The 26,895-nt window shown below is 46.7% G+C and overlaps 2 protein-coding genes across 3 annotated transcripts in view; one reads left to right on the top strand and one right to left on the bottom strand.

Annotated features, from left to right (window-relative positions):
* Nucleotides 1-20,088, bottom strand: part of SCRN3 (secernin 3) — a 42,102-nt gene extending 22,014 nt beyond the window's left edge. The window contains exons 1-2 of one of the 2 annotated variants that reach the window (XM_073545921.1): nucleotides 19,927-20,088; nucleotides 5,231-5,400 (exon numbers count right to left, since the gene is read on the bottom strand). In XM_073545921.1, the coding sequence (XP_073402022.1) occupies nucleotides 5,231-5,386 (156 nt within the window). In that variant the 5' untranslated portion in view covers nucleotides 5,387-5,400; nucleotides 19,927-20,088. Of the gene's footprint in view, nucleotides 1-5,230; nucleotides 5,401-14,192; nucleotides 14,344-19,926 lie in introns of those variants that run through there. The other variant, XM_073545922.1, reaches the window with a different exon arrangement.
* Nucleotides 20,089-20,233: 145 nt separating this feature from the next.
* Nucleotides 20,234-26,895, top strand: part of CIRSR (corepressor of RBPJ and splicing regulator) — a 45,884-nt gene continuing 39,222 nt past the window's right edge. Inside the window, exons 1-2 of the mRNA XM_073545923.1 lie at nucleotides 20,234-20,469; nucleotides 22,189-22,283. Of these exons, the coding sequence (XP_073402024.1) occupies nucleotides 20,398-20,469; nucleotides 22,189-22,283 (167 nt within the window). The 5' untranslated portion in view covers nucleotides 20,234-20,397. The remainder of the gene's footprint in view (nucleotides 20,470-22,188; nucleotides 22,284-26,895) is intronic.

The raw sequence follows: 26,895 nt of genomic DNA, 5'->3' as shown, positions 1-26,895 counted from the left end.
TTTGGAAAAGAATTGAGAGAGCCGAGACCTGGCCTTTGAGAGTACTGAGGGACAGGCCCGCATCTAAGCCGGACTGGAGAAAACCCAGTATGGATGGAATGGAAAAAGACAATAGAAAAACGCCTTCCAGTACCTATGATAGATGCGGTAAGAGGCTGGTTTTCTGACTCTAATCATGGTCTGAATAACCTGGTTGGAAAAACCTGATTCTTTCAGAATCGCGGCCTCAACGGCCATGCCATTAAATTCAGAGACTGAGAATTCTGGTGGTAAAGGGGGCCTTGAGAGAGAAGATCTGGACGGTCTGGAAGCCTCCAGGGAACGTCCGTGAGCATGTTCACCAGTTCCGCATACCAAGGGCGTCTTGGCCAGTCCGGAGCTACCAGAATTACAGGGATGCCCTCCGATTTTATTTTCTTGTCCACCCTTGGGATCAAGACAAGAGGTGGAAAAAGGTAAGGAAGATGGAACTGGGACCACGGAATTACTAGGGCGTCGCAACCGACGGCTAGTGAGTCCCTGGACCAGGCTACAAAGTGCGGAACCTTGTGGTTCATCCGAGATGCCATGAGATCGACGTCCGGGGTGCCCCAACGCTGGTATATGTGATTGAAGACTGCGGTGTTAAGGGCCCATTCACCTGAGGCTAGGCCTTGGCGACTCAGGAAGTCGGCCGCCCAATTTTCCACCCCTGGAATGTGAACGGCGGAAATCGCCGGAACGTGGTGCTCTGCCCAACGCAGTATCTTCGCCACTTCTGACATTACTTGCCTGCTGTGCGTGCCGCCCTGGTGGTTTATGTACGCCACGGCCGTGGCGTTGTCCGATTGAATGCGGACTGGCTTGCCTATAAGGAGAGGCTGCCAAAAGAGGAGGGCAAAGAAGGTTGATGGGAAAAAGAACCTCCCGGGAGTTCCAGCGCCCTTGGGCCGTTTTCCGATGGAAAACCACTCTGCCAACCCAGGAGACTGGCATCGGTGGTGATGACTTGCCACTGAAACGGGAGCAAGGACCTCCCTTGTAGAATTGACACCAGTAGTGTCCACCAAGTCAGAAATTGTCTTACTTTGATGAGAAGGAGTATGGGACGGTCCTGAGACAACGTGGATTTGTCCCAGGCTGAGAGGAGGGACAGCTGAAGGGGACAAAGGTAAAATTGTGTGAAAGGCACTGCTTCCATGGAAGCTACCATCTTCCCCAGGACCCTCATGCAGGACCGAAGGGGAATGGGCGTCGAGCATTTTAGGGACCGGATTCTCTTGCAAAGGGCAGAAAATTTGTCCCTTGGAAGAAACACTCGGGCTAGATTTGTGTTGAATTCCATGCCCAGAAAGGTCAAACGCTAAGTAGGGCGTAGGACGGACTTCTTGTTGAATATCCATCCGAGACGGGCGAGTGTATCCAGAGTTATCTGAAGACTCTGAAGACAGTCTTGGTGGGACGGACCCTTGATCAACAGATCGTCCAGATAAGGGATAATGAGAATCCCCCTGGAGCGGAGAATGGCCATGACTGTTGCCATCACCTTCGTGAAGACACGGGGAGCGGAGGCTAGGCCGAAGGGCAGAGCCGTGAGCCGATAGTGATGTTCCTGAATCGCAAAGCGAAGAAATCTCTGATGTTGTACACATACGGGGATTTGTAGGTATGCATCCCGTATGTCTACAGAGCAAAGAAACTCTCTGGGTTCCATCGAGGCTATCACCGATCGAAGGGACTCCATTTTGAAATGGAGAATCCTCACGTGGCGATTGAGCAATTTGAGGTCCAAGATAGGACGAAGGGAACCGTCTTTTTTCGGGACTACGAAAAGATTCGAGTAAAACCCTGAAAACCGTTTGTTTAAAAGGACGGGAACTATAACTCCGGCGGAAAGAAGGGAGGAAATGGCCTGAAGGAACCCTGGAATCTGGGACCACTGCTTTGGAGGTCGAGACGGGAAAAAGCGTCTGTTTGGGGGGGAAGCGAATTCGATTTTGTATCCGGATATGATGATTTCCCTGACCCATGCGTCGTCGACAACAGACAGCCAGGCGTCCATGAAAAAGCAAAGTCTGCCTCCCACTCTGGAAAAATTTCCAGGTGGGGGTGACCCGTCACTTGGAGGAAAACCTATCGGCACGGGAGCCTGAAGACCTGGAGGGCTGGCCCCTAGACCTCCAGCGGGGGGCGGGTTTGTACGATGATGGTTTTTTCCGCTCTCTGGAGGCGGAGGACAGGTCTCGCTGGGAAGATCCTTCTGTGGAAGAAAAGGGGCGAAAGGACCTAAACGGCCGAAAAGCTTTTCTGTTAAAAAAGCGTATCGGTCGAGACTGGGGCAGAGAGGTACTCTTACCACCAGTGGCATCGGAAATTATCTGATCCAGCTTGGCGCCAAAGAGCCTATAGCCATGGAACGCCAGGTTGGTGAGCGACTTCTTAGAGGTGGTATCCGCACTCCAAGACTTCAGCCAAAGGACACGGCGTATGGCCACTATGTTGCTGTTAGCCCTTGCTACACATCCGACCGCATCCAAGGAAGCGGCTAAAAGATATTTACCTGCATGGTTAATTAGGTCTGCTAGATCTGCCAGCTCGTCTTGGGGAGCTGCCGCCAAGACGCCCCTGCGGAGAAGTTTTGCCCAGGCTGAGACGACTTTCGCCACCCAGGCGGAGGCGAAAATAGGACAGAGGAAGGCACCGGACGCCTCAAAAATTGACAGCCAGCGATTCTATTTGCCTGTCTGTTGGATCCTTAAGCGATGCCCCGTCTGGAAGAGCTAGAACTGTCTTAGAGGCAATACGGGAAACTGGGGGATCCACTTCGGGAGCTTTAGTCCATTTTGTGAGCAGGTCCGCATCGAAGGGGTAGAGCACCTCTAAGTACCTGCGGCCTGAGAAACGTTGCTCAGGGTGTTCCCAGTGTTTGTATAGAGTAGTATCGAACTCTTTGTGATTGGGAAAGGTTCGAGAAGGAGGCATTGCTCGCTTAAAAGAAACCGAGGATTCTTGAGGGGGAGTCTTATCCTGCTTAATCTTGAGGGTTTGGAAAATAGCCGAAATGAGACTATCGACCATGTCCCGAGTTTTAGATATATTGTCTGCTTCTGAGTCAGATCCCGATTGGGAATCATCATCTGACCTAAGTTCGTCTTCTGAGGAAGGAGACAGAAAAGGCAACCTGGGTGAGACCGAAGGACCTTGCGAGCTGGAAGATGAGCCAGACAGAGCACGCTTTCTAGAACTCCTACCCAGTCTGTCCCTCTGAAGGTCGCGGTGAGGTGCTGGCGACTCACCGTGAGGGCGGTCGGCACACAGGTGGCTGAAGATAGCTGAGGTAAACGTTCTAAGACCTGGACCAGGGACAGATAGACGTTAGTCAAATCAGAGACTGACTGAGACATAGCAACGGCCCACTGTGGGGGAGTTGGAGTACTCTCATCTCGGGACTCTGTGTGCTCCTGAGGGGCAGACATGACGGAAGGGCTGCAGGACGGGCAGAAGGGAGATGACTGACCTGACGCCCACTTCTTTTTACAGCGTGCACAGGCATAATGGGTAGCGATGGGTCTAAAACAGACAGCCCTTGCAGGATTGGGCATAAGTAGGTTGCGCTGAATGTCGCAAGAATCAAAGAGAAAACTGCAGAGGGGAGCCAATTTTTGCCTCAGAATAGCAGAGCAGAGCCTACCGAGCTTCAGATGCGCAGCAGTATGCCGATGTGTCCCCCAAGCAGCCCAGGAAGGGATGAGATTCCAGCAGAAAATGCACTCCGAATGCGGGGGGAGCGGAGCATAGCGGCAGAGCCTTGATTGGATAGAGGCAGTGGAGGGGCGCGGCAAGGAAGGAGACTGACGACGCCAAAGAGAAAGGAGCCCTGTGATGGGCTAGGAAAAGCGCGAAAAAACAGCTCGCTCAGAGCGGGGAGGAGAGAGCTCTGAAAGCGAAAGTAACGCGGTACCCCCCCCCCCGCCTGAGTCTCTATACCGGCGAATGCTGAAAATACCCGCGACACCGACATAGCCAGGAGGTACAAGGTACCAACGGCCTGCGAACCCCACCGCTGTAAAGCCCGGGCTGCATGTGAGGAGAATGGCGCGCGCTGACAGGGGCGGGAATTTTAAAAAATGGTGACGCTGCACAACCAGTGTGAAAGCTGGGAAGGGATTTCAAACAGGGGACACTGTAGGCAAATAGAGATGCTTCATTGTGGAATAGCGGGGCTGGAGGGATCATTCAGACCGCTTACCTGACGTCCCTGAAGAGGATGACCACAGGGGCCCACAAATAGAAGGCAGGCCGCTGGGAGAGATCCTCTGTGCCCACATCATGTAGAAGACGGTGTTAACCTCTTGCTGGAAGAGAGGAATCACCACTGGTGATCGCCGTCTTCCTCTCAGCCCTGTCCCAGGAGAGGGGTGAGGAGGGTAATCGGCTAGGACCGGCCATCTGTCATCAGCCCATAGCACCTGAGGGTGATAGGGAAAAGGTCCTGCCTGCGGTACTGAGAGTTGCGATGTGGGAGATACCACACTGCTCGCTCAGCCGCCCGATATGGGAAAGCAGGATGAGATTTTCACCCTGTTTCCCGACGCTGAATCTGAAAAATAAATGAGAAAAAATTAATACATTCAACTAAACCTAAAAGGAAATGGGAAGATCCCGGTCCACCTCCTACAGACACTAATCACAAACTGAGGTACTTGGTGCCTGTCGGTGGGTGTATACTGCCGGGGAGGAGCTAATTTTCTTGTTTTGCATAGTGTCAGCCTCCTGGCAGCAGCAGCAAACACCCATGGTAATCTGTGTCCCCCAATGAAGCGATAAAGAAAAGTATTTGCCCCCCAAGTCACGATGCCGCCGTATGAAGAGGGTCTGCAGCGTCTCCAGACTTGGCCCCCATGGCGCACATTTGGGGGCGTCATTAGTCACCAATTGCCAAGGGTAGATGCAGGCCACAAGGACATGCATCAGAGCCCTATAGACACGTTTTGCGAGTACGTCGGCACCTCGCCTGCCATGTGCACTGATGTACACGAAGGACGCAATGCGAACGAGGCCTTGTAGTGTCAGTCGAACCCAACTTTTTATTATCTCCTATCTGCTATAAAGCTTCTATGACCTCGTGTTTACAGCTAATGTTGTAGCATTCTTTTTTTATTTATGTATTTTTTATTTGGTATTATTTCTAAATCCCATTTATATTTTATTAAAAAAAAAAAAAAAAAAAAAAGGTGAAGAATTTCCGTACCTCTAGTTTCTCTCCAGGGGCATAAGAATGTCCTGGGAAATACACGATCTCCTGGACTTCATCGCTCGGCCTGTCAGAGTTTTTTCCGAAAATAATTCTGTTGCCAACTGTTGCTGGTGGAAGAGCAACAAAGGTGTCACAGGAGCAGGGATCCATCTTGTCACTATGATCTGCAGGTGTAAAGAAAAAAAATAATGATGAGTTTTATATTACTCTCCCTGTCTGATCATAGCAGAGAATGATCAACCGTTCAACTTCCATTCTTAAAGGGGCGCATGAGGCTGGTTTCACATTTGCGTTTTTTAGCGCTGGAAAAAAACGCCTACGTGCGCATGCGATTTTTCCCCTATATTTAACATGGGTGCGCATACCTGCGCACTTGTAAGCGCATGTATGCGATTTTCATGCGCTGCGTTTTTTTGGGGTGTGCGTTGGTATTTTCCAGACGCTGCATGTTGCATTTTTTGGCCCTTGAAAAAAATCGCATGCGCACGTATGCGCACGTTTTGCGCTAAAAATGGCCATTATAGCCTATGGATGCGCATACGTGCGCACTGGCATGCGCAGGTATGCGCTTTTTTAGCGCAGCGTTTTTTGGGTGGTGTCCACTTTTTATCCTAGTTAGAATCTTCTAAAGTCCAAAAAAAAAAGTCTATATAAAGGAGGTGCCTGCCAAAACTCTGCCACTACTACACTAGACAGATTGAAGAGCAGACATTCAACCAAGAACCCATTATATCAGCGAAGAATGTGAGTATATTACATTATATGCCTGTCCTTTTAAATTATGTATGTACTAATGATTTTTATTATTTTTACATGCAGTATGTCTTCAGAATCGGAGTATTCCCCATCGCGGCAGGAATTGGCGCAAGCAGACCGTGAGGTGATTATTTTCGTGCATCTGGTAAGTATATCTGCTGCTTCTCCAAATCTCTTACGTTTTTTTCAACTTTCAGACATCGTCATCATCATCTGCGGACGGGAATAGTGAGGGCGAACAGCAGGAGCAGCGAAGCCAATTCCCGGTGGTTATACGTAATGTAAGTATCAAATGATTTGTAATGTTTTTTTTTTTTTTTTTATCTTCTATTTTTACTCTTTTTTTGTTTCTTTTTTTGTAACTTTTTAGTCAATTTAAATTTGATTATTCTAATGAATGTGTTTTGTCTAGGTTCCACAACGGGATGAAGACGTCTACCTGGATAATGAGCAGCTCATCAGCCTGGTCCAGGAGCGTTCGCCGTTGTGGGACAGCCGTGACCGGCTGTACAAGGACAATGTGGTGACACGGCGGCTATGGAATGAGGTGGCCGCAGCGTTGATGGATGGCTGGGACAGCGCCACAGCATCCGCCAAAAAGGCGTTTAGTGAGTATTTCCCTGCTCTGTATTGTGCCGCAGTGACTGTTGTCCTTGACGGCACTGTTGGGTTTCGTGCTAGGCGTATTCTAGCAGGAAACCCAACAGTGTCATCGTGGTCTACAGTGACTGCTTTGAGTATTGTATTGCTACATTGTGCCGCAGTGACTGTTGTCCTTGACGGCACTGTTGGGTTTCGTGCTAGGCGTATTCTAGCAGGAAACCCAACAGTGTCATCGTGGTCTACAGTGACTGCTTTGAGTATTGTATTGCTACATTGTGCCGCAGTGACTGTTGTCCTTGACGGCACTGTTGGGTTTCGTGCTAGGCGTATTCTAGCAGGAAACCCAACAGTGTCATCGTGGTCTACAGTGACTGCTTTGAGTATTGTATTGCTACATTGTGCTGCAGTGACTGTTGTCCTTGACGGCACTGTTGGGTTTCGTGCTAGGCGTATTCTAGCAGGAAACCCAACAGTGTCATCGTGGTCTACAGTGACTGCTTTGAGTATTGTATTGCTACATTGTGCCGCAGTGACTGTTGTCCTTGACGGCACTGTTGGGTTTCGTGCTAGGCGTATTCTAGCAGGAAACCCAACAGTGTCATCGTGGTCTACAGTGACTGCTTTGAGTATTGTATTGCTACATTGTGCCGCAGTGACTGTTGTCCTTGACGGCACTGTTGGGTTTCGTGCTAGGCGTATTCTAGCAGGAAACCCAACAGTGTCATCGGGGTGTACAGTGACTGCTTTGAGTATTGTATTGCTAAATTGTGAAGCAGTGACTGTTGTCCTTGACGGCACTGTTTTTTTTTATCAACAGTGGACAAAGTCCGAACACGTTGGCGTTCGATCAAGGACCGCTTCAACAGTGATGTTCGTGCTGAGGGCCAGGTTCGCAGTGGATCTGCGTCAAGGACCAGAACTAGATACCGTCACTATCACGCGTTGCAGTTCCTAAGACCGGTCCTTGCCACAAGATCGTAAGTATTATACATTTTGGGTTTTTATTTTTATTAATCTGTGTTTTTCTAATCCACAGCTGATGCTTCTTGTAAAGGCATGGTAGTAATGATTTTCCTTTCTTCCACAGCACCTGGAGCAGCACCCTGCAACCTGGCCCTGGAGCGGTCCTTCCTCGGACGTCCTCTGACCCGTCCCAGCCATCCGACAGCCAGGAAGCACCTTGCAGGTCCCACACACACACAGCTGGTGACCAGGAAGCTGGGCCATCAGGTGTTCCCCTGTCCCAGGTCTCTGCCACTGGTTATGCGGGCACTACCCGCCAGCGGCAGAGGGCCTTGGACAGGAATGTCTTGCCCGAGTTTATGCATTTGAGCGAGACATTTAATTCCAGCCTCAAGTCACTGTCCGACAGAGTTGAAAGCGGTTTTGCACTGATGGAACGTGGTTTTAACCACTTTGAACACCGCTTCAATTCTGTAGAACAGCGCCTTGACCGTCTGGAGGCCGACCTCAACAGACCAGCACACCATTTTTTTAGTAAGATTGAAAAGGGCATGGCGGAACACCTTAGTCCTGATCAACAGCTGAATGTGCTGCAGGCCTGCAACAATGCTTTCTTGCAGGCTATGCAGCATAATCGGTACGGTCAGCAGTCAGTGGTGTCCTTTCCACCTGTGCCACCATTGACTCGCTTCACCTCACTACCGACTTGTGCTGCATACCACTGCACGGACACCTCTCTTCAAAGGCTGGACACCCACCGTTACACCACCACAAGTCTGAGTGCAGCTGGTCACTTCACCGACACCACCATGGCAAGCGCTGCTCCTGTCTGGAGCACCACCGCCAATCCCATGCATGCGTGGAGCTCAGCCACCACTAGGCAAACATGGAACAGCCCTGCCGCTACAACAACATGTAGTAGCCCTGCCACCACCACTCTGCAAACCTGGGCCATCACTGCCGCCACCAGTCCTCCTGCAAGGACGAGCACTGACCAAGAAGAGCAGCATCAGCCACCTCAGCAGCAGCAGCCAACTCAGCAGCCGCCACCTCAGCAGCAGCAGCCACCTCAGCAGCAGCCGCCACCTCAGCAGCAGCAGCAACCACCTCAGCAGCAGCCGCCACCTCAGCAGCAGCAGCAACCACCTCAGCAGCAGCAGCAACCACCTCAGCAGCAGCAACCACCTCAGCAGCAGCTGCCACCTCAGCAGCAGCCGCCACCTCAGCAGCAGCCGCCACCTCAGCAGCAGCCGCCACCTCAGCAGCAGCCGCCACCTCTGCATCAGCAGCCGCCACCTCAGCAGCAGCAGCCATACCAGCAGACGGGGGACCTACATTCCATATTTGCCCCTACTTCAAGGCGAAATCAATCAAGGCGGGCATTGGGCCAAAGTCGGTCCAGGCACACAAGCCTACGGCGACATGCCATTACAACTAATGTAACTGAACAGATTTCCTCTCCTACAAGTGTTCCAAGTTTAATTCCCTTAACTGGACTACCTTCCCCCACAAGTTTTGTTGCCCCTTCCCCTCAAACACCGTCTTCAACTGCAAGTGTTGCATATTCCCTGCACACCCCCAAATTGAAACCATCTGCCCCCAAACGCCGTAAAAAATAATTTGTAATTTTTTTTTTGTGATAAAAAATAAATTTACATTTGTGGTTCACCATTAATAAGTTTCATTAATGTTGTTTGCGCCGCTCACACACACTGATGGGTAAATACATGTTAAAAACCAACCCAAGGGCTAGTATAGTCATATGTGAAATAACATGGACTAGTATAGTCATTCCAAGGCCTAGTGTAATAACTCTAGTTTTACCAAATAGAATCTGGTTTCATGAAAAACAAATTGTTGAAACTTGTCTAAAAAATAAAGTTTCTTTCTATTTTCACCACTTTGTTTTTGGTGAAACAAGATGCTAGTTGTTTAAAATGCTAGTTGTTAAAAATCGAGTTATTACAGTAGGCCTTGGTATGACTATACTAGGCCGTGGTATTTCACATATACTACTAGCCCCAAGGCCTAGTATACTCATATTTGAAATACCACGGCCTAGTATAGTCATTCCAAGGCCTAGTGTAATAACTCTAGTTTTACCAAATAGAATCTGGTTTCATGAAAAACAAACTGTTGAAACTTGTCTAAAAAATAAGTTTCTTTCTAGTTTCACCAGTTTGTTTTTGGTGAAACAAGATGCTAGTTGTTAAAAATCGAGTTATTACAGTAGGCCTTGGTATGACTATACTAGGCCGTGGTATTTCACATATACTACTAGCCCCAAGGCCTAGTATACTCATATTTGAAATACCACGGCCTAGTATAGTCATTCCAAGGCCTAGTGTAATAACTCTAGTTTTACCAAATAGAATCTGGTTTCATGAAAAACAAACTGTTGAAACTTGTCTAAAAAATAAGTTTCTTTCTAGTTTCACCAGTTTGTTTTTGGTGAAACAAGATGCTAGTTGTTAAAAATCGAGTTATTACAGTAGGCCTTGGTATGACTATACTAGGCCGTGGTATTTCACATATTACTATACTACTAGCCCTAAGGCCTAGTATACTCATATTTGAAATACCACGGCCTAGTATAGTCATTCAAAGGCCTAGTGTAATAACTTTTAATGGAGCAGATTACATTCATCCACTCAATGCTGACTTGTATTCCCCATGGACTTTCATTGGGGTTGGGTTTTGAGTGTTGTGTTTTGAGAAAATCACATACTTTGTTTTAAACTATTTGCACAATTTTATCTTGAAAAAAAATGGTTTCCTGATTCATGGCCTGCAGCTTTGCTCATTCCAATATATTTCACGCAGACTAGCAATGCTGCATTTTAACTCGTATGTGTATTTACCTGCCCAGGTGTGTGAACATAACAAAATTCAGTTATACATGGGAAGTTTTTTAATTAATCGGAATTTAAAAAATATAGTGCACTCAGTAATGGTATCAAATAAGGATTTTTATTACCATAAACAACAACATTACACCATTTCATCTTGCCAGTGCACCCGTCCTACATCAGAAATAAAGTAGGCCGCAAATTTGTCCCTCATTTGGCCAACTTCAACGGATGACCTGAGAGTGTGCTGAGTGAATTCAGGCAATGGGTTAGGAGCATCATCGTCCAGTTCAAAGGTCGGGTGCTCTTTAGCCATCACAAAGTTATGTAGAACCACACAGGCCTTCACCACCTCATCGACTGTTTCAAGTTTAAGATTAATGGCCGTGCCCAGAATTCGCCATCTGGAAACAAGAATCCCAAAAGCACACTCGACAGTTCTTCTGGCCCTGGTCAGCCTGTAATTAAAAATTTTTTTGGTGTGGTCCAAGTCCCGGCTGGAGTAGGGTTTCAGTAAGTTTCCGCACATTTGAAAAGCCTCATCGCCAACCATTACAAAGGGCAGTGGCGGAGCTTCGGTGTGAGGAAGAGGCCGTGGCATAGGGAAATTAAATTGGTTGCCATACAACCTCCGGCCCATGTCTGAGTTTTTAAAAGCCTGCGAGTCATTACCACGGCCAAATGCTCCAATGTCCACTGCTACAAACATACATCCGGCATCCGCAATTGCAATGAGTACTATTGAAAAGTACTTTTTGTAATTATAGTACTCAGATCCCGTTCTTTGGGGTTTGATGATCCGTATGTGTTTCCCATCAACAGCTCCCAAACAGTTGGGAAAATTGCATACTGTCCAGAATTTGTCAGCAATTTCCATCCACTTTTCAGCGGTGGGCAGGGGCATAAATTCTGGGCAAAGAACATTCCAGAGAGCCCGGCAGGTGTCAGCAACAATTCCAGACAAGGTAGAGATTCCAATACGGTACTGGAAGTGTAGTGAGGATAGGGTTTCTCCAGTCGCCAGGAATCTGTGAACAGACAAAGAAGTAAAATTAATATTTATGTATATTATTTTTAAAAACTATAAAAAAAATATTAGTACATTCACGAAAACTAATTACCCAAGGTTTTGAATACTAAATTTACAAAAAAAAACATCAGACCACACCCCTTTGTTTTTAAAACATACCGTAATGTCACCAGTAGCCGTTCCTCAGGAGGAATCGCACGACGGAGCTGTGTGTCCTGTCTCCGGATGGATTGTTGGACACGAGCAAGCAAATCCATGAAACTTTCGTGGGACATCCGGATATAATCAGTAAATTTCTCCGGGTTTGCACGTAGCTCGCTGTAGAGGGTGTGGTATGCCCCACGGCTCTCCCGGAGTTCAACAATCGGATGTATCCACATACGCCGCCGTCTTCGCTGCCTCTCTCTCTTCCTTTGTTCATGGCAAGCAACTGCATACGCCTGAGCCATCGCGATGTCCAAATCCAAGTTGAAGTGAAAACTCTTCCAGCGCAGATCCATGGTCACGAGAAGAATCAAGCAAATGTGAAGAATACTGTAGACAGGGTGTATATATATTAACATACCACACCCACAATGAAGTCCCATTGGTCTTGTGTGTTGTTGAATGGTTGTTTTTTCTTTTTTGTGGGGTTTTTCCAAAATCTGTAAAAAAACGCAAACGCACAAAAAACGCATACAAACGCGCAAAAACGCTGCGTTTTTTTCCTGCATGCGCATTAAAATGCTGGAAAAAAACGCAGCGTTTGTATGCATTTGTATGCGATTTTTTAATGCGTTTTTTTGCGGGAAAAACGCGCTGCAAAAAAAAGCAAGTGTGAAACTAGCCTAACTTTTACATTCCTCTATACATCGAATTTTGCTGATTGCACTGTTCTGCCACCTGCTGGCAAAGTAGTCTTTGTCCTATTTTACTCCATGCACTCCCTGATAAATGCAGACCAGCTCCTCCTGAGGGGAAGTACTGGGCTGACCACAGCTTATCCTGGCAATATTGTCTGATTGCCAAGCTGGACCTGCAGTGATGAATTGCGGCTTCTTAAAAAACAAAAAATCCCATTACTGACCACCTACATTAGTTGTTACTATGGGTGGTCAGAGGCTATTTTTTCTAGCTACCTCGAGAAAAAAAAAAAAAAAAAAATGTGGGCTCTGGTGACAAAGCAGTAGTTTTGTGCCACTTGGTCCATCGCTACATAAATCTCCAAAGTCCTTAACATATATGAAGACGGGTGCAGAGCTAAGCAGCGGAGTGGGCACTGGATCCCCCAGCAGAAAAGTGATAGAGATACGGCTGGAGAAAAAGGAATAAGAGTCTGTTTACATTGAGGTTTTTTACATTGATTTTGGAGCAGATTCTGCTGTAAAATCCACATCAAAAACCTTTTAAAAACTAACTAAACATTTATAAAACTTTTTTTGTTTTTGTTTCTTTAGATTTGAGTGACCTTTTCATTGCAAGGGAGGAGGGTTCAGATCCTGAGATTCAAAATCTCCCTAGAGAGGTGCACGGCCCCAAGAGCGCCGCCTCGGCCCCAGGGGGAGGGGGTTTCAAAGAAAGCATAGGCTACATAGCCTTTATAACCTATATATGAGCTTCATAGCATATGCTCCCCAATTGATCCATGCCCCGCTATGTGTATGCGCTTCTGAACAGTGCATCTTTTGGGGGAGATTTTGGGTGAATGATGGAGGGGGTCTCAGAACTCAGACACCACCAATCTGCTTACAAAAAAAAAAAAACCCTCTAAATCTAAAGAAAAAAAAAGTTATAAAAAGGTTAAGTTATGCTCTCAGCCTCTTACTGGACACAATTTGTTTTAGTGTAGAAAAAACACTGCAAATTAAGTTTCTGAATCAATAGAAGAAAAAAAAACAAATACCCTATGCGTAAAAAAAAAACAAATGCTCTAAAAATTAAAAAAAAAAAAATATATATATGATTTCTGGACAAGCATTCTTCAACCGGAAAAATCCATGTAACAAACAAAAGCTCAGTGTTAACAAACCCTTAACCCTAAAGGCCCCGTCACACTAGGAAATAAAACAGCTAGCAATGAAAGGGTTATGCTGATAACAGATATACACTGCCTAGGCATAGTATGCACCATACATGTCTGACAGGTAGCCCTCTCACCTGTAGAAGCCCATTGTTTTCATGGGGGCGCTTGGGCCCTGTGCATGCTGCTGCACTGTAGAAGCTGTGGCATACACAGTGTAAAGGGGTTCTCTGGTTATAGGATATTGATGACCAACCATTAGGTCAGGTCATCAGTATCAGATCACTGGGGGTCCGGCGCCCCCACTAATCAGCTGTCATTCACTTTGCTGATGGCCAAATCTATATATTCTATGCAGATGAACACTACAGCTCAGATCAATGTCGCTGCAGCATCTAGTCTCTAGACTAGACCCACAGCGGATTGGTGCGGGTGTCACTCCCAATATCACTGACCTGAGGACGGATAGAGAACCCCTTTAAATATATGGCACTGCCACATGCATGTACACGGCTCTTCTGTATGCACGGTGCAAACACAGCTCATATCGCAGCGGGGCGCTCTCCAGCTATTACTAAATTACAAGTGCCTCCATTATATTCAGCAGCTTATATTGCATGCTGGGACTAGTAGTTTCACAACAGCTGGAGGAGAGCCACAAACTGCAGACCACTGATCCCCAGCAAAGCCCCTCGTCCATCCCTGCAGGCAGCCACAAAGCATCCGTCTCCCTATACACAGCGACAACGTATAGACCTTTGTGCTGATGTTCTGGCACTACACAGGCTCGTACAGCCGGGGGTCTCCGCTCACACAGTCATCAGCAATTCAGCATTAGTCCTCCTGCTCTCTGGCATCCTCGTCCTCCTCCTCCCTCTGCAGCCGGTAATCTGGGCTAGAACAGAGGGGAGGGAATGGTGGCTTCTATCCCAAGTCATGTGGCAAGGCTGCGGGCTGGTATTTTTAGTCTGTGAAGAGCCCAATAACCATTGACCTTGCCAGGCTGATAATGTCAGCCCACAGATGTCTGCATTACCTTTGTTAAACAGGTCCATCAAGTTCAACCTTTCTCCACCAATTGTATATTTCGTCACTAATTTAACTATAACCTGCGATGTTACATGTATCAATGAAACCATCCAGCCCTTGTACAAAAAGCTGTTATAGTGTCTGCCATTACTACCTCCTGTGGTCAGACATTCCACATTCTGACTGCTCTAACTGTAGAGAACCCTTTCCCATTTAGCTGCCGGAATCGCCTTTCTTCCACTCGTAACAAGTGCCCCCCTGGTCCTTAGTAGGAATAAGTCATGCATCAGTTCGCTGTGCTGGCCATACATGTAAATGAGATTCCCCCCAAGACGTCTTTTATCTAAGCTAAACAAGCCCAACTTTTCCAAACTCTCCTCTTATTACAGGCCTTCCATCCCTTGTAAAAATCTACAGTAGTTGCCACCTTTGAACGGATTCTAACTTCTGAATATCCTTTTTAAAATGTGGAGCCCAAAACTGGATCCCATATTCTAGATGTGGCCTCACACGTGATTTATAAGGGGGTAATAATACGTTGAGATCGCAGGATTTTCTCTCTTTTATAAACCATAAAATCGTGTTTGCTTTTGCAGCTGCTGCCTGACATTGAATACTGCTGCTCAGCTTACTTGTAACGAGAATCCCCAAGTCCTTCTCCTGTTCTGTAGTCCCGAGTAGGGTCCCATTTAACGTATATGCAGCAATAGGGTTACTCCATCCCAGGTGCATTATTCTACATTAAATCTCATTTGTCAAGTGTTTGCCCATTCAGACACTTTATCCAGATCATTTTCCAATATTGTAATGTCAAGGTCAGGTTTTAGTATCCTGCATAGTTTGGTTTCATCAGTGAAGACTGACACTTTACTCTCAATCCCATCCACAAGGTCATTAATAAAGACGTTAAAAATAATCAGTGCTAGCACAGATCCCCGCGGTCCCCACCGCTCCCTGCACAGATCCCCGCGGTCCCCACCGCTCCCTGCACAGATCCCCGCGGTCCCCACCGCTCCCAGCACAGATCCCCGCGGTCCCCACCGCTCCCAGCACAGATCCCCGCGGTCCCCACCGCTCCCAGCACAGATCCCCGCGGTCCCCACCGCTCCCAGCACAGATCCCCGCGGTCCCCACCGCTCCCAGCACAGATCCCCGCGGTCCCCACAGCTCCCAGCACAGATCCCCGCGGTCCCCACCGCTCCCAGCACAGATCCCCGCGGTCCCCACAGCTCCCAGCACAGATCCCCGCGGTCTCCACAGCTCCCAGCAGAGATCCCCATGGTCCCACCGCTCCCAGCACAGATCCCCGTGGTCCCCACAGCTCCCAGCAGAGATCCCATGGTCCCACCGTCCTCACCGCTCCCAGCACAGATGCCCACGGTCCCCACCTCTCCCAGCACAGATCCCTGCGGTCCTCACTGCTGACCATATCTCATTTAGAGAACGTACCATTTATGATGACTTTGTTTCCTGTAATTTAGACGATTCCTTACCCATCTGCATATAGTTTCCCCCAGTCCTTGCCTCTGTAGCTTCAGTATAAGGCTGTTATGTTATAAAAAAAAAAAAAAAAAAAAAAAATGAATAAAAAGAAGGTCCTAAAAATCTGTGTCTATCCCTCTATCATGCCCTCCATCCATCTATCCCTCCACCCATATCTATTTAGAAGCTTTTCTTCCCAATAACTTTAATAAGCTACAAATAGAATTCATTGCTGTCCAAAAACACTAGAAAAACGCAGGTGAAAACCACGAGTATTTCTGCATCCAAATACTCAGCGCGTGCACATTCCCTAAGCGTATCTAATCACTGCATGTGACACCGTCCCCGTATCCAATCCCAGAGCGTGATACAGGTTGTGTATCTAACCCTAGCACGTGATACTTCAAGCAGCACCAACTAACAGAATAGGACGTTCATGGTGACATTGTCCACGTCGGTAACACTTTGCAGTCACCAGTAATGTCTCCGCACTGTGATCCTAAACGTCACCCTCCCATATTCTTTTGTAAACGCCCAGAAGGGGAGGAGAGTAGTGACATCACACACATAAGAAAATCCCGCCCACTTTTACTGCAGTCATAAAGAGAGCTAGCAGTACACTAGGTTTTCATGGCAAATTTCAGCAGCCGCTCCTCCTAGTGTTTAAAAGTCAAAAATATCAAACCTTTTTAATTTAATCTTTCATATTTTACGCCATTAAAAACAAATAAGATTTTTAAAAAATAATTAAACCATTATTACATATTTTCAATTGTTGATTTTTTTTTTTTAATGGCACCTTCCCTTTAAGGACTCCGGAATTTTTAAATTTTGCACTTTCATTATTTTTACACCCGTTCTTCCAGGAACGATAACTTTTTTTTTCCGTGCCCTTAGCTGCATGTTTTTTTGTGTGACACGAGCTGTAGTCTTGAATATATATTTCTGTTGCTATTTTCTGAAACCTGCAACTTTTTTTTTTTTTCCCTGATTGAGAGCTTGTTTTTTTGCACCCTGGCCTAAGGTTTTTATTTATACATTTTCGGGGTAAATATGACATTGTGACAGCTTTTTATTGTATTTATTTTTTGAGTGGGTGGGACGTGGGGGCGGAACAGCAACCAAAAAACGGCAATTCTAGTGTTCCCAATTTTTTTTCCCCACTTCAGAGTTTAACATGCTTTAATGATATTGTATTTTGATAGATTGCGCAACCATGGCCACAACAATATCAAATCTTAATTTATTTTTCCAACAACATTTTAATATCTTTATTTTTGAAGAGAGGAAAAAAAAGGAGTGATTTAAACACGTTGTAGAGACTGTGCAGGGCAAACACAGCTCAGCTGTGCACACGGTGTGCTCTCTGTGCAGGGTTATCACAGCTCAGCTCTGCACAGAATGTAGTGACTGTGCAGCGTTATCACAGCTCAGCTCCGCACACGGTGTGCTCTCTGTGCAGGGTTATCACAGCTCAGCTCTGCACAGGATGTAGTGACTATGCAGCGTTATCACAGCTCAGCTCTGCACACGGTGTGCTCTGTGCAGGGTTATCACAGCTCAGCTCTGCACAGGATGTAGTGACTGTGCAGCGTTATCACAGCTCAGCTCTGCACACGGTGTGCTCTCTGTGCAGGGTTATCACAGCTCAGCTCTGCACACGGTGTGCTCTCTGTGCACAGGATGTGGTGGCTGTGCAGAGTTATCACAGCTCTGCTCTCTACACGGTGTAGTGACTGTGCAGCATCATCATAGCTCTGCCCTCTACACGGTGCAGTGACTGTGCAGCATCATCACAGCTCAGCACACGGTGTGCTTTCTGTGCAGGGTTATCACAGCTCAGCTCTGCACACGGTGTGCTCTCTGTGCACAGCATGTAGTGGCTGTGCAGCATTATCACAGCTCCGCTCTCTACACGGTGTAGTGACTGTGCAGCATTATCACAGCTCTGCTCTGCACACGGTGTGCTCTCTGTGCAGGGTTATCACAGCTCAGGTCTGCACAGGATGTAGTGGCTGTGCAGAGTTATCACAGCTCTGCTCTCTACACAGTGTAGTGACTGTGTAGGGTGATCACAGCTTTATACACTGTGCACAATGAGAGTGGTTGGGGAGACGACAATGAAAATCATGGATCTGTGAATTAGATCTGTGAGGGTCAGAGAACGTCCTGTTCTGATCAGATTTTGAGGATCAGAATAGGACATGCTCAATGCATCTGTAAAAGCGGGCAGCATACCGACACTGCAGATACAGGGATGTAACCTTGTTATGTATAGCACAGTACCTTAGGATACAGGGTGGGTCATTTATATGGATACACCTGGGTGGGCCATTTATAAAGTTAGATCCAAAATGGCCGACTTCAAAATGGTCACCACCCATCTTGAAAAGTTTTCCCCCTCCCATATACTAATGTGCCACAAACAGGAAGTTGATATCACCAACCAGTCCCATTTTATTTAGGTGTATCCATATAAATGGCCCAGCCTGTATAGTGGGCTCACTTATTATTACACAAGGCGCCATCCTTAGTTAGGCTAGTTTCACACTAGCATTTATTTCCTGCAGCGCACGGCGCCGCTAAGCCCCGCCCCCTCCCAGCCCGCCCCATCCGGTCATCGGCGCCTACTTGCGCACATGGACGCTTGCGATCTGCGCACCCTATCTTTAGCATAGGGTGCGCAGATCATGCGCTGACCGTGCGCTAGTAGGATTTTAGTGTGCGCTGCGCACTTTTGAAGGTGCGCTGTGCGCGCCAAAATGCAACATGCTGCGTTCGGCGCACACCGGCACACCTTCAAAAGTGCGCAGCGCACGCTAAAATCGTACTAGCGCATGGCCAGCGCACGATCTGCGCACCCTATGCTAAAGATAGGGTGCGCAGATCGCAAGCATCCATGTGCGATAGTAGGCACCGATGACCGGATGGGGCGGGCAGGGAGCCGGGAGGGGGCGGGGCTTAGCGGCGCCGTAGGAAATAAACACTAGTGTGAAACTAGCCTTACATAGTTTCCTCTTTTATTATGTACATCCCTGTACCTTATTATGTAGTAGTACATGCCGTGGGCCCGTAATATATAGTTCCCTCTGCTGTTATACACAGCACTATCCCTTCCTTACATAGCATATGCTCGCTATTTCTGCTACTCACAGCGCCCGCTTTATTACATAGTCTGCTCTTGCTAGATATAAAATGACTGCTGATGGGGGGGGCATCTGACCAGAAGACCAGTCCATCAGCTCCTCCATCAACATTCATTGCATTATACATCTAACAAGAGAGGATGGCATGTAATAAAAAAAAAAAGAGGGCGCTATATAATCCGATATGCAAGGACGGCGCGCCTCATAACAAGACGGCACTGTGTAATAAGGGACAGTGCTGTATATGACAAGGGAGGGCACTGTGTAATAAGGGACAGTGCTGTATATAACAAGGGAGGGCACTGTGTAATAAGGGACAGTGCTGTATATAACAAGGGAGGGCGCTGTGTAATAAGGGACAGTGCTGTATATAACAAGGGAGGGCGCTGTGTAATAAGGGACAGTGCTGTATATAACAAGGGAGGGCGCTGTGTAATAAGGGACAGTGCTGTATATGACAAGGGAGGGCGCTGTGTAATAAGGGACAGTGCTGTATATGACAAGGGAGGGCGCTGTGTAATAAGGGACAGTGCTGTATATGACAAGGGAGGGCACTGTGTAATAAGGGACAGTGCTGTATATAACAAGGGAGGGCACTGTGTAATAAGGGACAGTGCTGTATATGACAAGGGAGGGCACTGTGTAATAAAGGATGGTAATATACGTAATAAAGAGGACCATGTAAGAGATTATATAATCTGTAGCTTTGTCACCATAAATGCAGGGGTCCCAGACACATGTCTTGCACAGGAGCCCCAAGCTGTCAGCGTCTGCCCCAGACCTGCAGAACACATGCTGGTCACGTGACAGCCCGCATGTTTATACATACTCACCCCCCCAAAGGATCACCCGTTGCACACACCAAGGTCCACCTGCTGCACCCGTCACACCCCCAGGACCACCCTTTAGCCTGCACACCGCTGCCCCACCACTTGACTCCCCTATGGCGCTTTCGCCGCACCCTCCCTCTCCTCCTCCCTCAGTCAGCACCACTCAGAACATTAGCGACACTCGCGATTATATAGGGTCACGTGATTTTCGCCGCCACGTGACCGCTGACGTAACACCTTCCAGCCTGTTAGGCGCTAGTAGCAACCACTAAAGTCGGCAGTCCTGAGCTTGACTCCTCCCACTGGGTGATTACATGGTCGCGACGTCATCAAAGGTCCTTCCGCAGTGAGTGTCCAGGATCTCACGCCTACTCTGAAGGAGGAGGGGTTTCCGAGTGGCCGCGGGACGTGGAGACGCCGTTGTCACCCCGTGTGTGCTGAGGACCGGGCCTCCGCCGGTGACGCTTAGTGACCATGGGGAAGTCGTTTGCTAACTTCATGTGTAAGAAGGATTTCCATCCTGCCTCCAAGTCCAACATAAAGAAGGTGAGCGGTGTCCGGGGCTCACAGTGAGGAGTCCGGGCCGGAGAGGCGGCGAATTGCTACGTTATTCATCATGGGAGGGACATATGGCGTCTCCTGGTGTGGTGGCATCACATGACCCCTTCTAACCAATCAGCAACTCAGAATTAATCATGTGACTTTACCTCCAGGTCTCCTATATGCAGTATCCTGACTGGCTGATGAGGGATCATGTGACGCAACAGGAGCGGGGCGTGCTGTGTTTGCAGCCCCCTTATTGGGTTTTTGGGTGGGGGGGACGTTGTGGATCCACGCGCTGGTATACCCCTAACTCCTACTATTGCCTTTCAGTCTCCGTTGTCATGGCAACAGACTCCCTTTAAATAGTCTGTCAAGACCCCAGACCTTGTTTACAATGATATAAAAATAACAAAAGTAGTCATTATTCTTCTGCCATTCTCTAGCTACGATGTGACCGCTGTGGCTGGTGATTCCTGCAGCGGTCACATAACGCCTGGTCCACCAGGAGAATGAAAGGTGAATATTACTGATTTGTAATTCCAATCCATGAGTGAGATCGCGGACTGTTTTCATCTACATTACTGCTGCATCTACCTTGGCGCCCTGATGACCCAAACCCCCCAGCTGGTCACTGATGTCTCAGGAGTCGGACCCCCGCAGTCATACACTTGGGGGGTTTCAATGCTCTGTTACATTTCTGGTGTGCAGAGACCATGCACACACTGTTCTAATTAAGCGCTGAGGATCTATCGTCTCTGTGGATTTTTGCTGGCTGCCAACTAACACATAACCGCTGCAGCCAGTCGCCTGAGCATACTACTGGCTGATTTTGTCCCTTTACAAGCACCAATCAGCGACATGCAAGTCCATCCTCCCCTGTTTACAGAGTGATGGGGCCGAGACCTTAATTTATACCCTCGTTCTGTCCCCATGCCAATTTCCCTGCAGCACTTTTGATGTTCGTTGTATATCCAGCGTGCTAACACTAGCCGACAACCGAGCGCTCGTAAGAATGGGTCTGCTCCGTTATTGGTTCGTCTGCGGAGCACTCCGCAGAGGGAAAGCTGATGTGTTATTGAATTGTGGGAATTTGGCCTTAAAAAAATAAAAATATTAAAAATAAAAAAAGCAAGTTTAGTATTGCCAGAATCCTGCTGACCTGACGAATCTTGTTGCCAGGTTATTTTTGCCAATGAACTTGGTAAAGACAAGTTTGCATTTAAAAAAAAAAAAAAAAAAAAAATGGATTTTTTTTTTCTCCTGTTTTTATGTAAATTGTATAATGAAATAAATGGCATCATTCAGATCTGACAACTCTTCGTGCAAAAAAAAAAAGTTCTTGAGGATAAATGGAAGAAAAATGCTGCAGATATGAAACGGCTTGAATCTGCGAGGAAGAAATAAGCAACGTGCATGAGACTTCAGGAATCTCACTCACTTTGCTGGGACGGTAAAATGCTGCGTTTTATTTTGCGCTGCAAAAATGCGACATGTGAACATGCCTTAATGTTTCCTGCATGTAACCTTTGCTCTATGGTGCACAGTATATGTCAGTGTGTCGCTGTCCGCATGACTCGGTGTTAGGTGCAGCACTGATACAGCTCTTCTGTAGTGGATGGATTTCTGTGTCTCTGACTTTGGCATTTAAATGAGAATGAAGAACACTTTTCTTTTTTTCTCTCCATCCTACTAATGTAACTTCTGTTGATGATTTATCTCCAGGTATGGATGGCCGAGCAGAAAATCTCATATGATAAGAAAAAGCAGGAAGATTTAATGCAACAATACGTAAAAGAACAAGAGTCTTACAACAACCGGTGAGATACAAAAAATCTCCCCTCCATCCAGCAGACAGATCTAAAAAAACTTTTTTTTTCTTTGCTTTTGTAAATGTGCGGAAATGATGATCTATGATAGTCCTGATGATTGTCTTGACCTTATTGTGGAAACATGAGAATGCAAATACGTCATCTTTAACATTTACAACCGTAAATGACTTGTATGTTAACCCCTTCACCCACAAGGGTGGTTTGCACGTTCATGACCGGGTCAATTTTTACAATTCTGACCACTGTCCCTTTATGAGGTCAAAACTCTGAAACACTTCCATGGATCCCGGTGATTCTGACATTGTTTTCTCGTGACATATTGTACTTCATGTTAGAGGTAAAATTTCATTCATATAACTTGCGTTTATTTGTGAAAAAAATCGAAATTTGGCAAAAATTTTGAAAATTTTGCAATTTTCCAAATTTGAATTTTTATGCCCTTAAATCACAGAGATATGGCACACAAAAAAACTTGATAAGTAACATTTCCCACATGTTTACTTTACATCAGCACAATTTTGGAGCCAAAATTTTTTTTTTGTTAGGAAGTTATAAGGGTTAAAAGTTGACCAACGATTTCTCATTTTTGCAACACCACTTTATTTTTACGGACCACATCACATTTGAAGCCACGTTGAGGGGTCTATATGATAGAAAATACCCAAAAGTGACACAAGGTGCTCAAAACCACATTCAAAAAGCTTATTAACCCTTCGGGAGCATCACAGGAATTTTTTGAATATTTAAAAAAAAATGAACATTTAACTTTTTTTCGCAAAAAAAAATAATTCAGGTTCAATTTTTTTTTTATTTTACCAAGGGTAACAGGAGAAATTGGACTGCAAAAGTTATTGTGCAATTTGTCCTGAGTATGCTGATACCTGATATGTGGGGGGGAACCACTGTTTCGGCGCATGGCAGAGCTCAGAAGGGAAGGAGCGCCGTTTGACTTTTTCAATGCAAAATTGGCTGGAATTCAGATCGGACGCCATGTCACGTTTGGAGAGCCCCTGATGTACCAAAACAGTGGAAACCCCCACAAATGACACCATTTTGGAAACTAGACCCCCCAAGGAACTTATCTAGATGTGTGGTGAACACTTTGAACCCCCAAGGGCTTCACAGACGTTTATAACGTACAGCCGTACAATTAAAAAATCATATTTTTTCCACAAAAATGATCTTTTTACCCTCAATTCTTATTTTTCCAAGGGTAACAGGACCCTAAAAGTTATTGTGCAATTTGTCCTGAGTACGCTGATACCTCACATGTTGGGGTAAACCACTATTTGGGCGCATGGCAGAGCTCGGAAGGGGAGCAGCGCCATTTGACGTTTTTGGCTGGAATTGAGATCGGACACCATGTAGCGTTTGGAAAGCCCTTGATGTACCAAAACAGTGAAACCCCCCCCCCCCCCCCACACACACACAAATGACACCATTTTGGAAACTAGACCCCCCCAAGGAACTTGTCTAGATGTGTGGTGAGCACTTTGAACCCCCCAGTGCTTCACAGAAGTTTATAACGACCGGGCGTGAAAATAAAAAAATCGTATTTTTTCAACAAACATGATCTTTTAGTCACCAATTTTTTTATTTTCCCAAGGATACCAGGAAAAATTGGACCCCAAAAGTTGTCGTCCAATTTGTCCTGAGTACGCTGATACACCATATGTGGGAGAAAACTTCTGTATGGGAACACGTCAGGGCTCGAAAGGGAAGGAGTAACGTTTTGGAATGCAGACTTTGATGGAATGGTCTGTGGGTGTCATGTTGCTTTTGGAGAGCCCCTGATGTACCTAAACAGTGGAAACCCCCCACAAGTGACCCCATTTTGGAAACTAGACCCCCTAAGGAACTTACCTAGATGTGTGGTGAGCACTTTGAACCCCCAAGGGCTTCACAGAAGTTTATAACGCCCGGGCGTGAAAATAAAAAAATCATTTTTTTTCACAAAAATGATATTTTTGCCCCCAATTTTTTATTTTCCTACGGGTAACAGGAGAAATTGGACCCCAAAAGTTGTTTTGCAATTTGTCCTGAGTAGGCTGATGCCCCATATGTGGGGGTAAAACACTGTTTGGGTGCATGGCAGAGCTTGGAAGGGAAGGAGCACCATTTGACTTTTTCAATGCAGAATTGGCTGGAATTGAGATCAGAGGCCATGTTGCATTTGGAGAGCCCCTGATGTGCCCAAACAGTGAAAACCCCCAATTCTAACTCCAACCCTAACCCCAACATACCCCTAACCCTAATCTCAGCCCTAACCCTAATGGGAAAATGGAAATAAATCCATCTTCTTTAATTTTATTATTTTTCCCTAACTAAGGGGGTGATAACGGGGGGTTTGATTTACTGTTTATGGCGGTTTTTATGTTTGGCGGCTGTCGCACGCTAAAAGACGCTTTTTATTGTAAAAATAGTTTTTGCATCACCACATATTGAGAGCTATAAATTTTTCCATATTTTGACCCACCGAGTCATGTGAGGTCTTATTTTTTGCGGGACGAGTTGACGTTTTTATTGGTATCATTTTCGGGGACGTGACCTCTTTTGATCGCTTTTTATTCCGATTTTTGGGACGCAGAATGAACAAAAACCAGCGTTTCATGAATTTCTTTTGGGGGGTGCGTTTACACCGCTCCGCGTGCGGTAAAATTGATAAAGCCCTTTTATTCTTCGGGTCAGTACGGTTATAACGATACCTCACTTAGGTCTTTTTTTTTAATGTTTTGGCGCTTTCATGCAATGAAAACAATTTTATATAAAAAATAATAATTTTTGCATCGCTTTATTCTGCGAGCTATAACTTTTTTTATTTTTTTTGCTGATGATGCTGTATGACAGCTCGTTTTTTGCGGGACGAGATGGTGTTTTCAGCGGTACCATGGATATTTATATGCGTCTTTTTGATCGCGCGTTATTGCACTTTTTGTTTGGCGGTTTGATAATAAATCATTATTTTTTGCTTCGTTTTTTATTTTTTAAGGTGTTCGCTAAAGGGGTTAACTAATGGGACAGTTTTATAGGGCGGGTCGTTACGGACACGGCGATGCCAAATATGTGTACTTTTATTGTTTTGGTTTTTTTTTCTTTTTATTTCCAAAAAATGAGTTTATTAGGGAATATATATTTTTTTTTTAATTTAACGATTTTATTCTAAAATTTATTTTTACACTTTTTTTTTTAACTTTATTACATTGTTCCAGGGGGGACATAACTGTCATGTGACAGATCGCTGATCTGTCACATCACAGATCACTGTGACAGATCAGCGATCTGTCACAGGCACTGCACTTAGCTTCCTCGTGCCTGCGCTTTGCAGGCACTGAGGGAGTCAGCTCCCTGCAGGCCCCCGTCATCATCTTGGATTCGGGGACCTGCAGGGAAGGAGCCCCCCGCAGCAGCGCTGCACATTGCGCTGCTGTGGGGGCCTCAGGGAAGCACGGAGGGAGCCCCCTCCCTGCCGATGCTTCCCTTTAACCCCCAGTACACCGCGATCGTGTTTGATCGCGGTGTGCAAGGGGTTAACGTGTCAGGGGCGGTCCGTTACCGCCCCTGACACATTGTGCCGGGTGTCAGCTGTGATAATCAGCTGACATCCGGCCGCGATCAGCAGCGCTCACCACGTGAGCGCCGCTGATCGCGCTAGACGTACTATCCCATCCATGGGCATAGGGGCCCGGGTACCATGGACGGGATAGTACATCTGATGTCAGAAAGGGGTTAAAGGAGTTTTCCACTATCAGGGGTCTGAGAGTCAGCGCTGCTACCGATCAGCTCCAGTGCTGGCTTGATGTAAACCGTGTACGGGTAGGTGCACACGATCAGTAAATGCTGCGGATCGGACGCTGGATACTTGTGCAGCATCGAACCCGCAGAGGCCAGATGTTACAGCACAGTGGATGGGATTTCAAGAAACCCATGGCCTCTATGCGTCCAGAGACACCCGCAGAGACGGACATGCGGCACATCTCTCCAGACTGCAGCATGTCTATTTATCTTGCGCAGACGCGAGCCTCAACAAGATAAATTTCACCCGTACTATGTGTTGGTTCATAGAAGATTCGCCTGCGTTCAATAGCTGGCAGCACTTTAGACACAGCGGACATACGCTGCTTCCAAAGCGCTGCCAATAGATGGTAGAACATTCAGGCCTGTGGCGACACCAAGGATGCCACTCATTTCCCGCATTTACATGTGGATTAAAAGCCAATTTCTCCACCATTAATACATACAATACAATATATACTGCAGGTATGGTTGTTATAGGGCGTAGGTTTCATATATAACTGTGTAAGTAGTGTATTTTTCATTGGACGCAACACCCATTCAGATGGCTGTTTGGACCGCAATGCTCAGCCTGGCAGGTGACCCCAGTATGATTGCTGTATATATTACTATGCAGCTCTGGTAGAGAGAGCCGCGGCCAGTCCGATCTCAGTCAGTGTTATATGACCGTCTGACCATGCCCTTACACCCCCTGTTAAGTTTATGTTGTGGGTTTTATTTGTTCTTTCTTCGTGGTGCTGCGGATGGGTCCCGATTCGGGGGGGGGGGGGGCGCTGCGGATGGGTCCCGATTCGGGGGGGGGGGGGCG

This window comes from Dendrobates tinctorius, unplaced genomic scaffold (assembly GCF_039654945.1).
Source record: "Dendrobates tinctorius isolate UK_male_01 unplaced genomic scaffold, ASM3965494v1 ptg000143l, whole genome shotgun sequence".
Taxonomy (NCBI): domain Eukaryota; kingdom Metazoa; phylum Chordata; class Amphibia; order Anura; family Dendrobatidae; genus Dendrobates; species Dendrobates tinctorius.
Note: the sequence above shows the minus strand (reverse complement) of the source record. Positions and strands in the feature narration are given on the sequence as shown.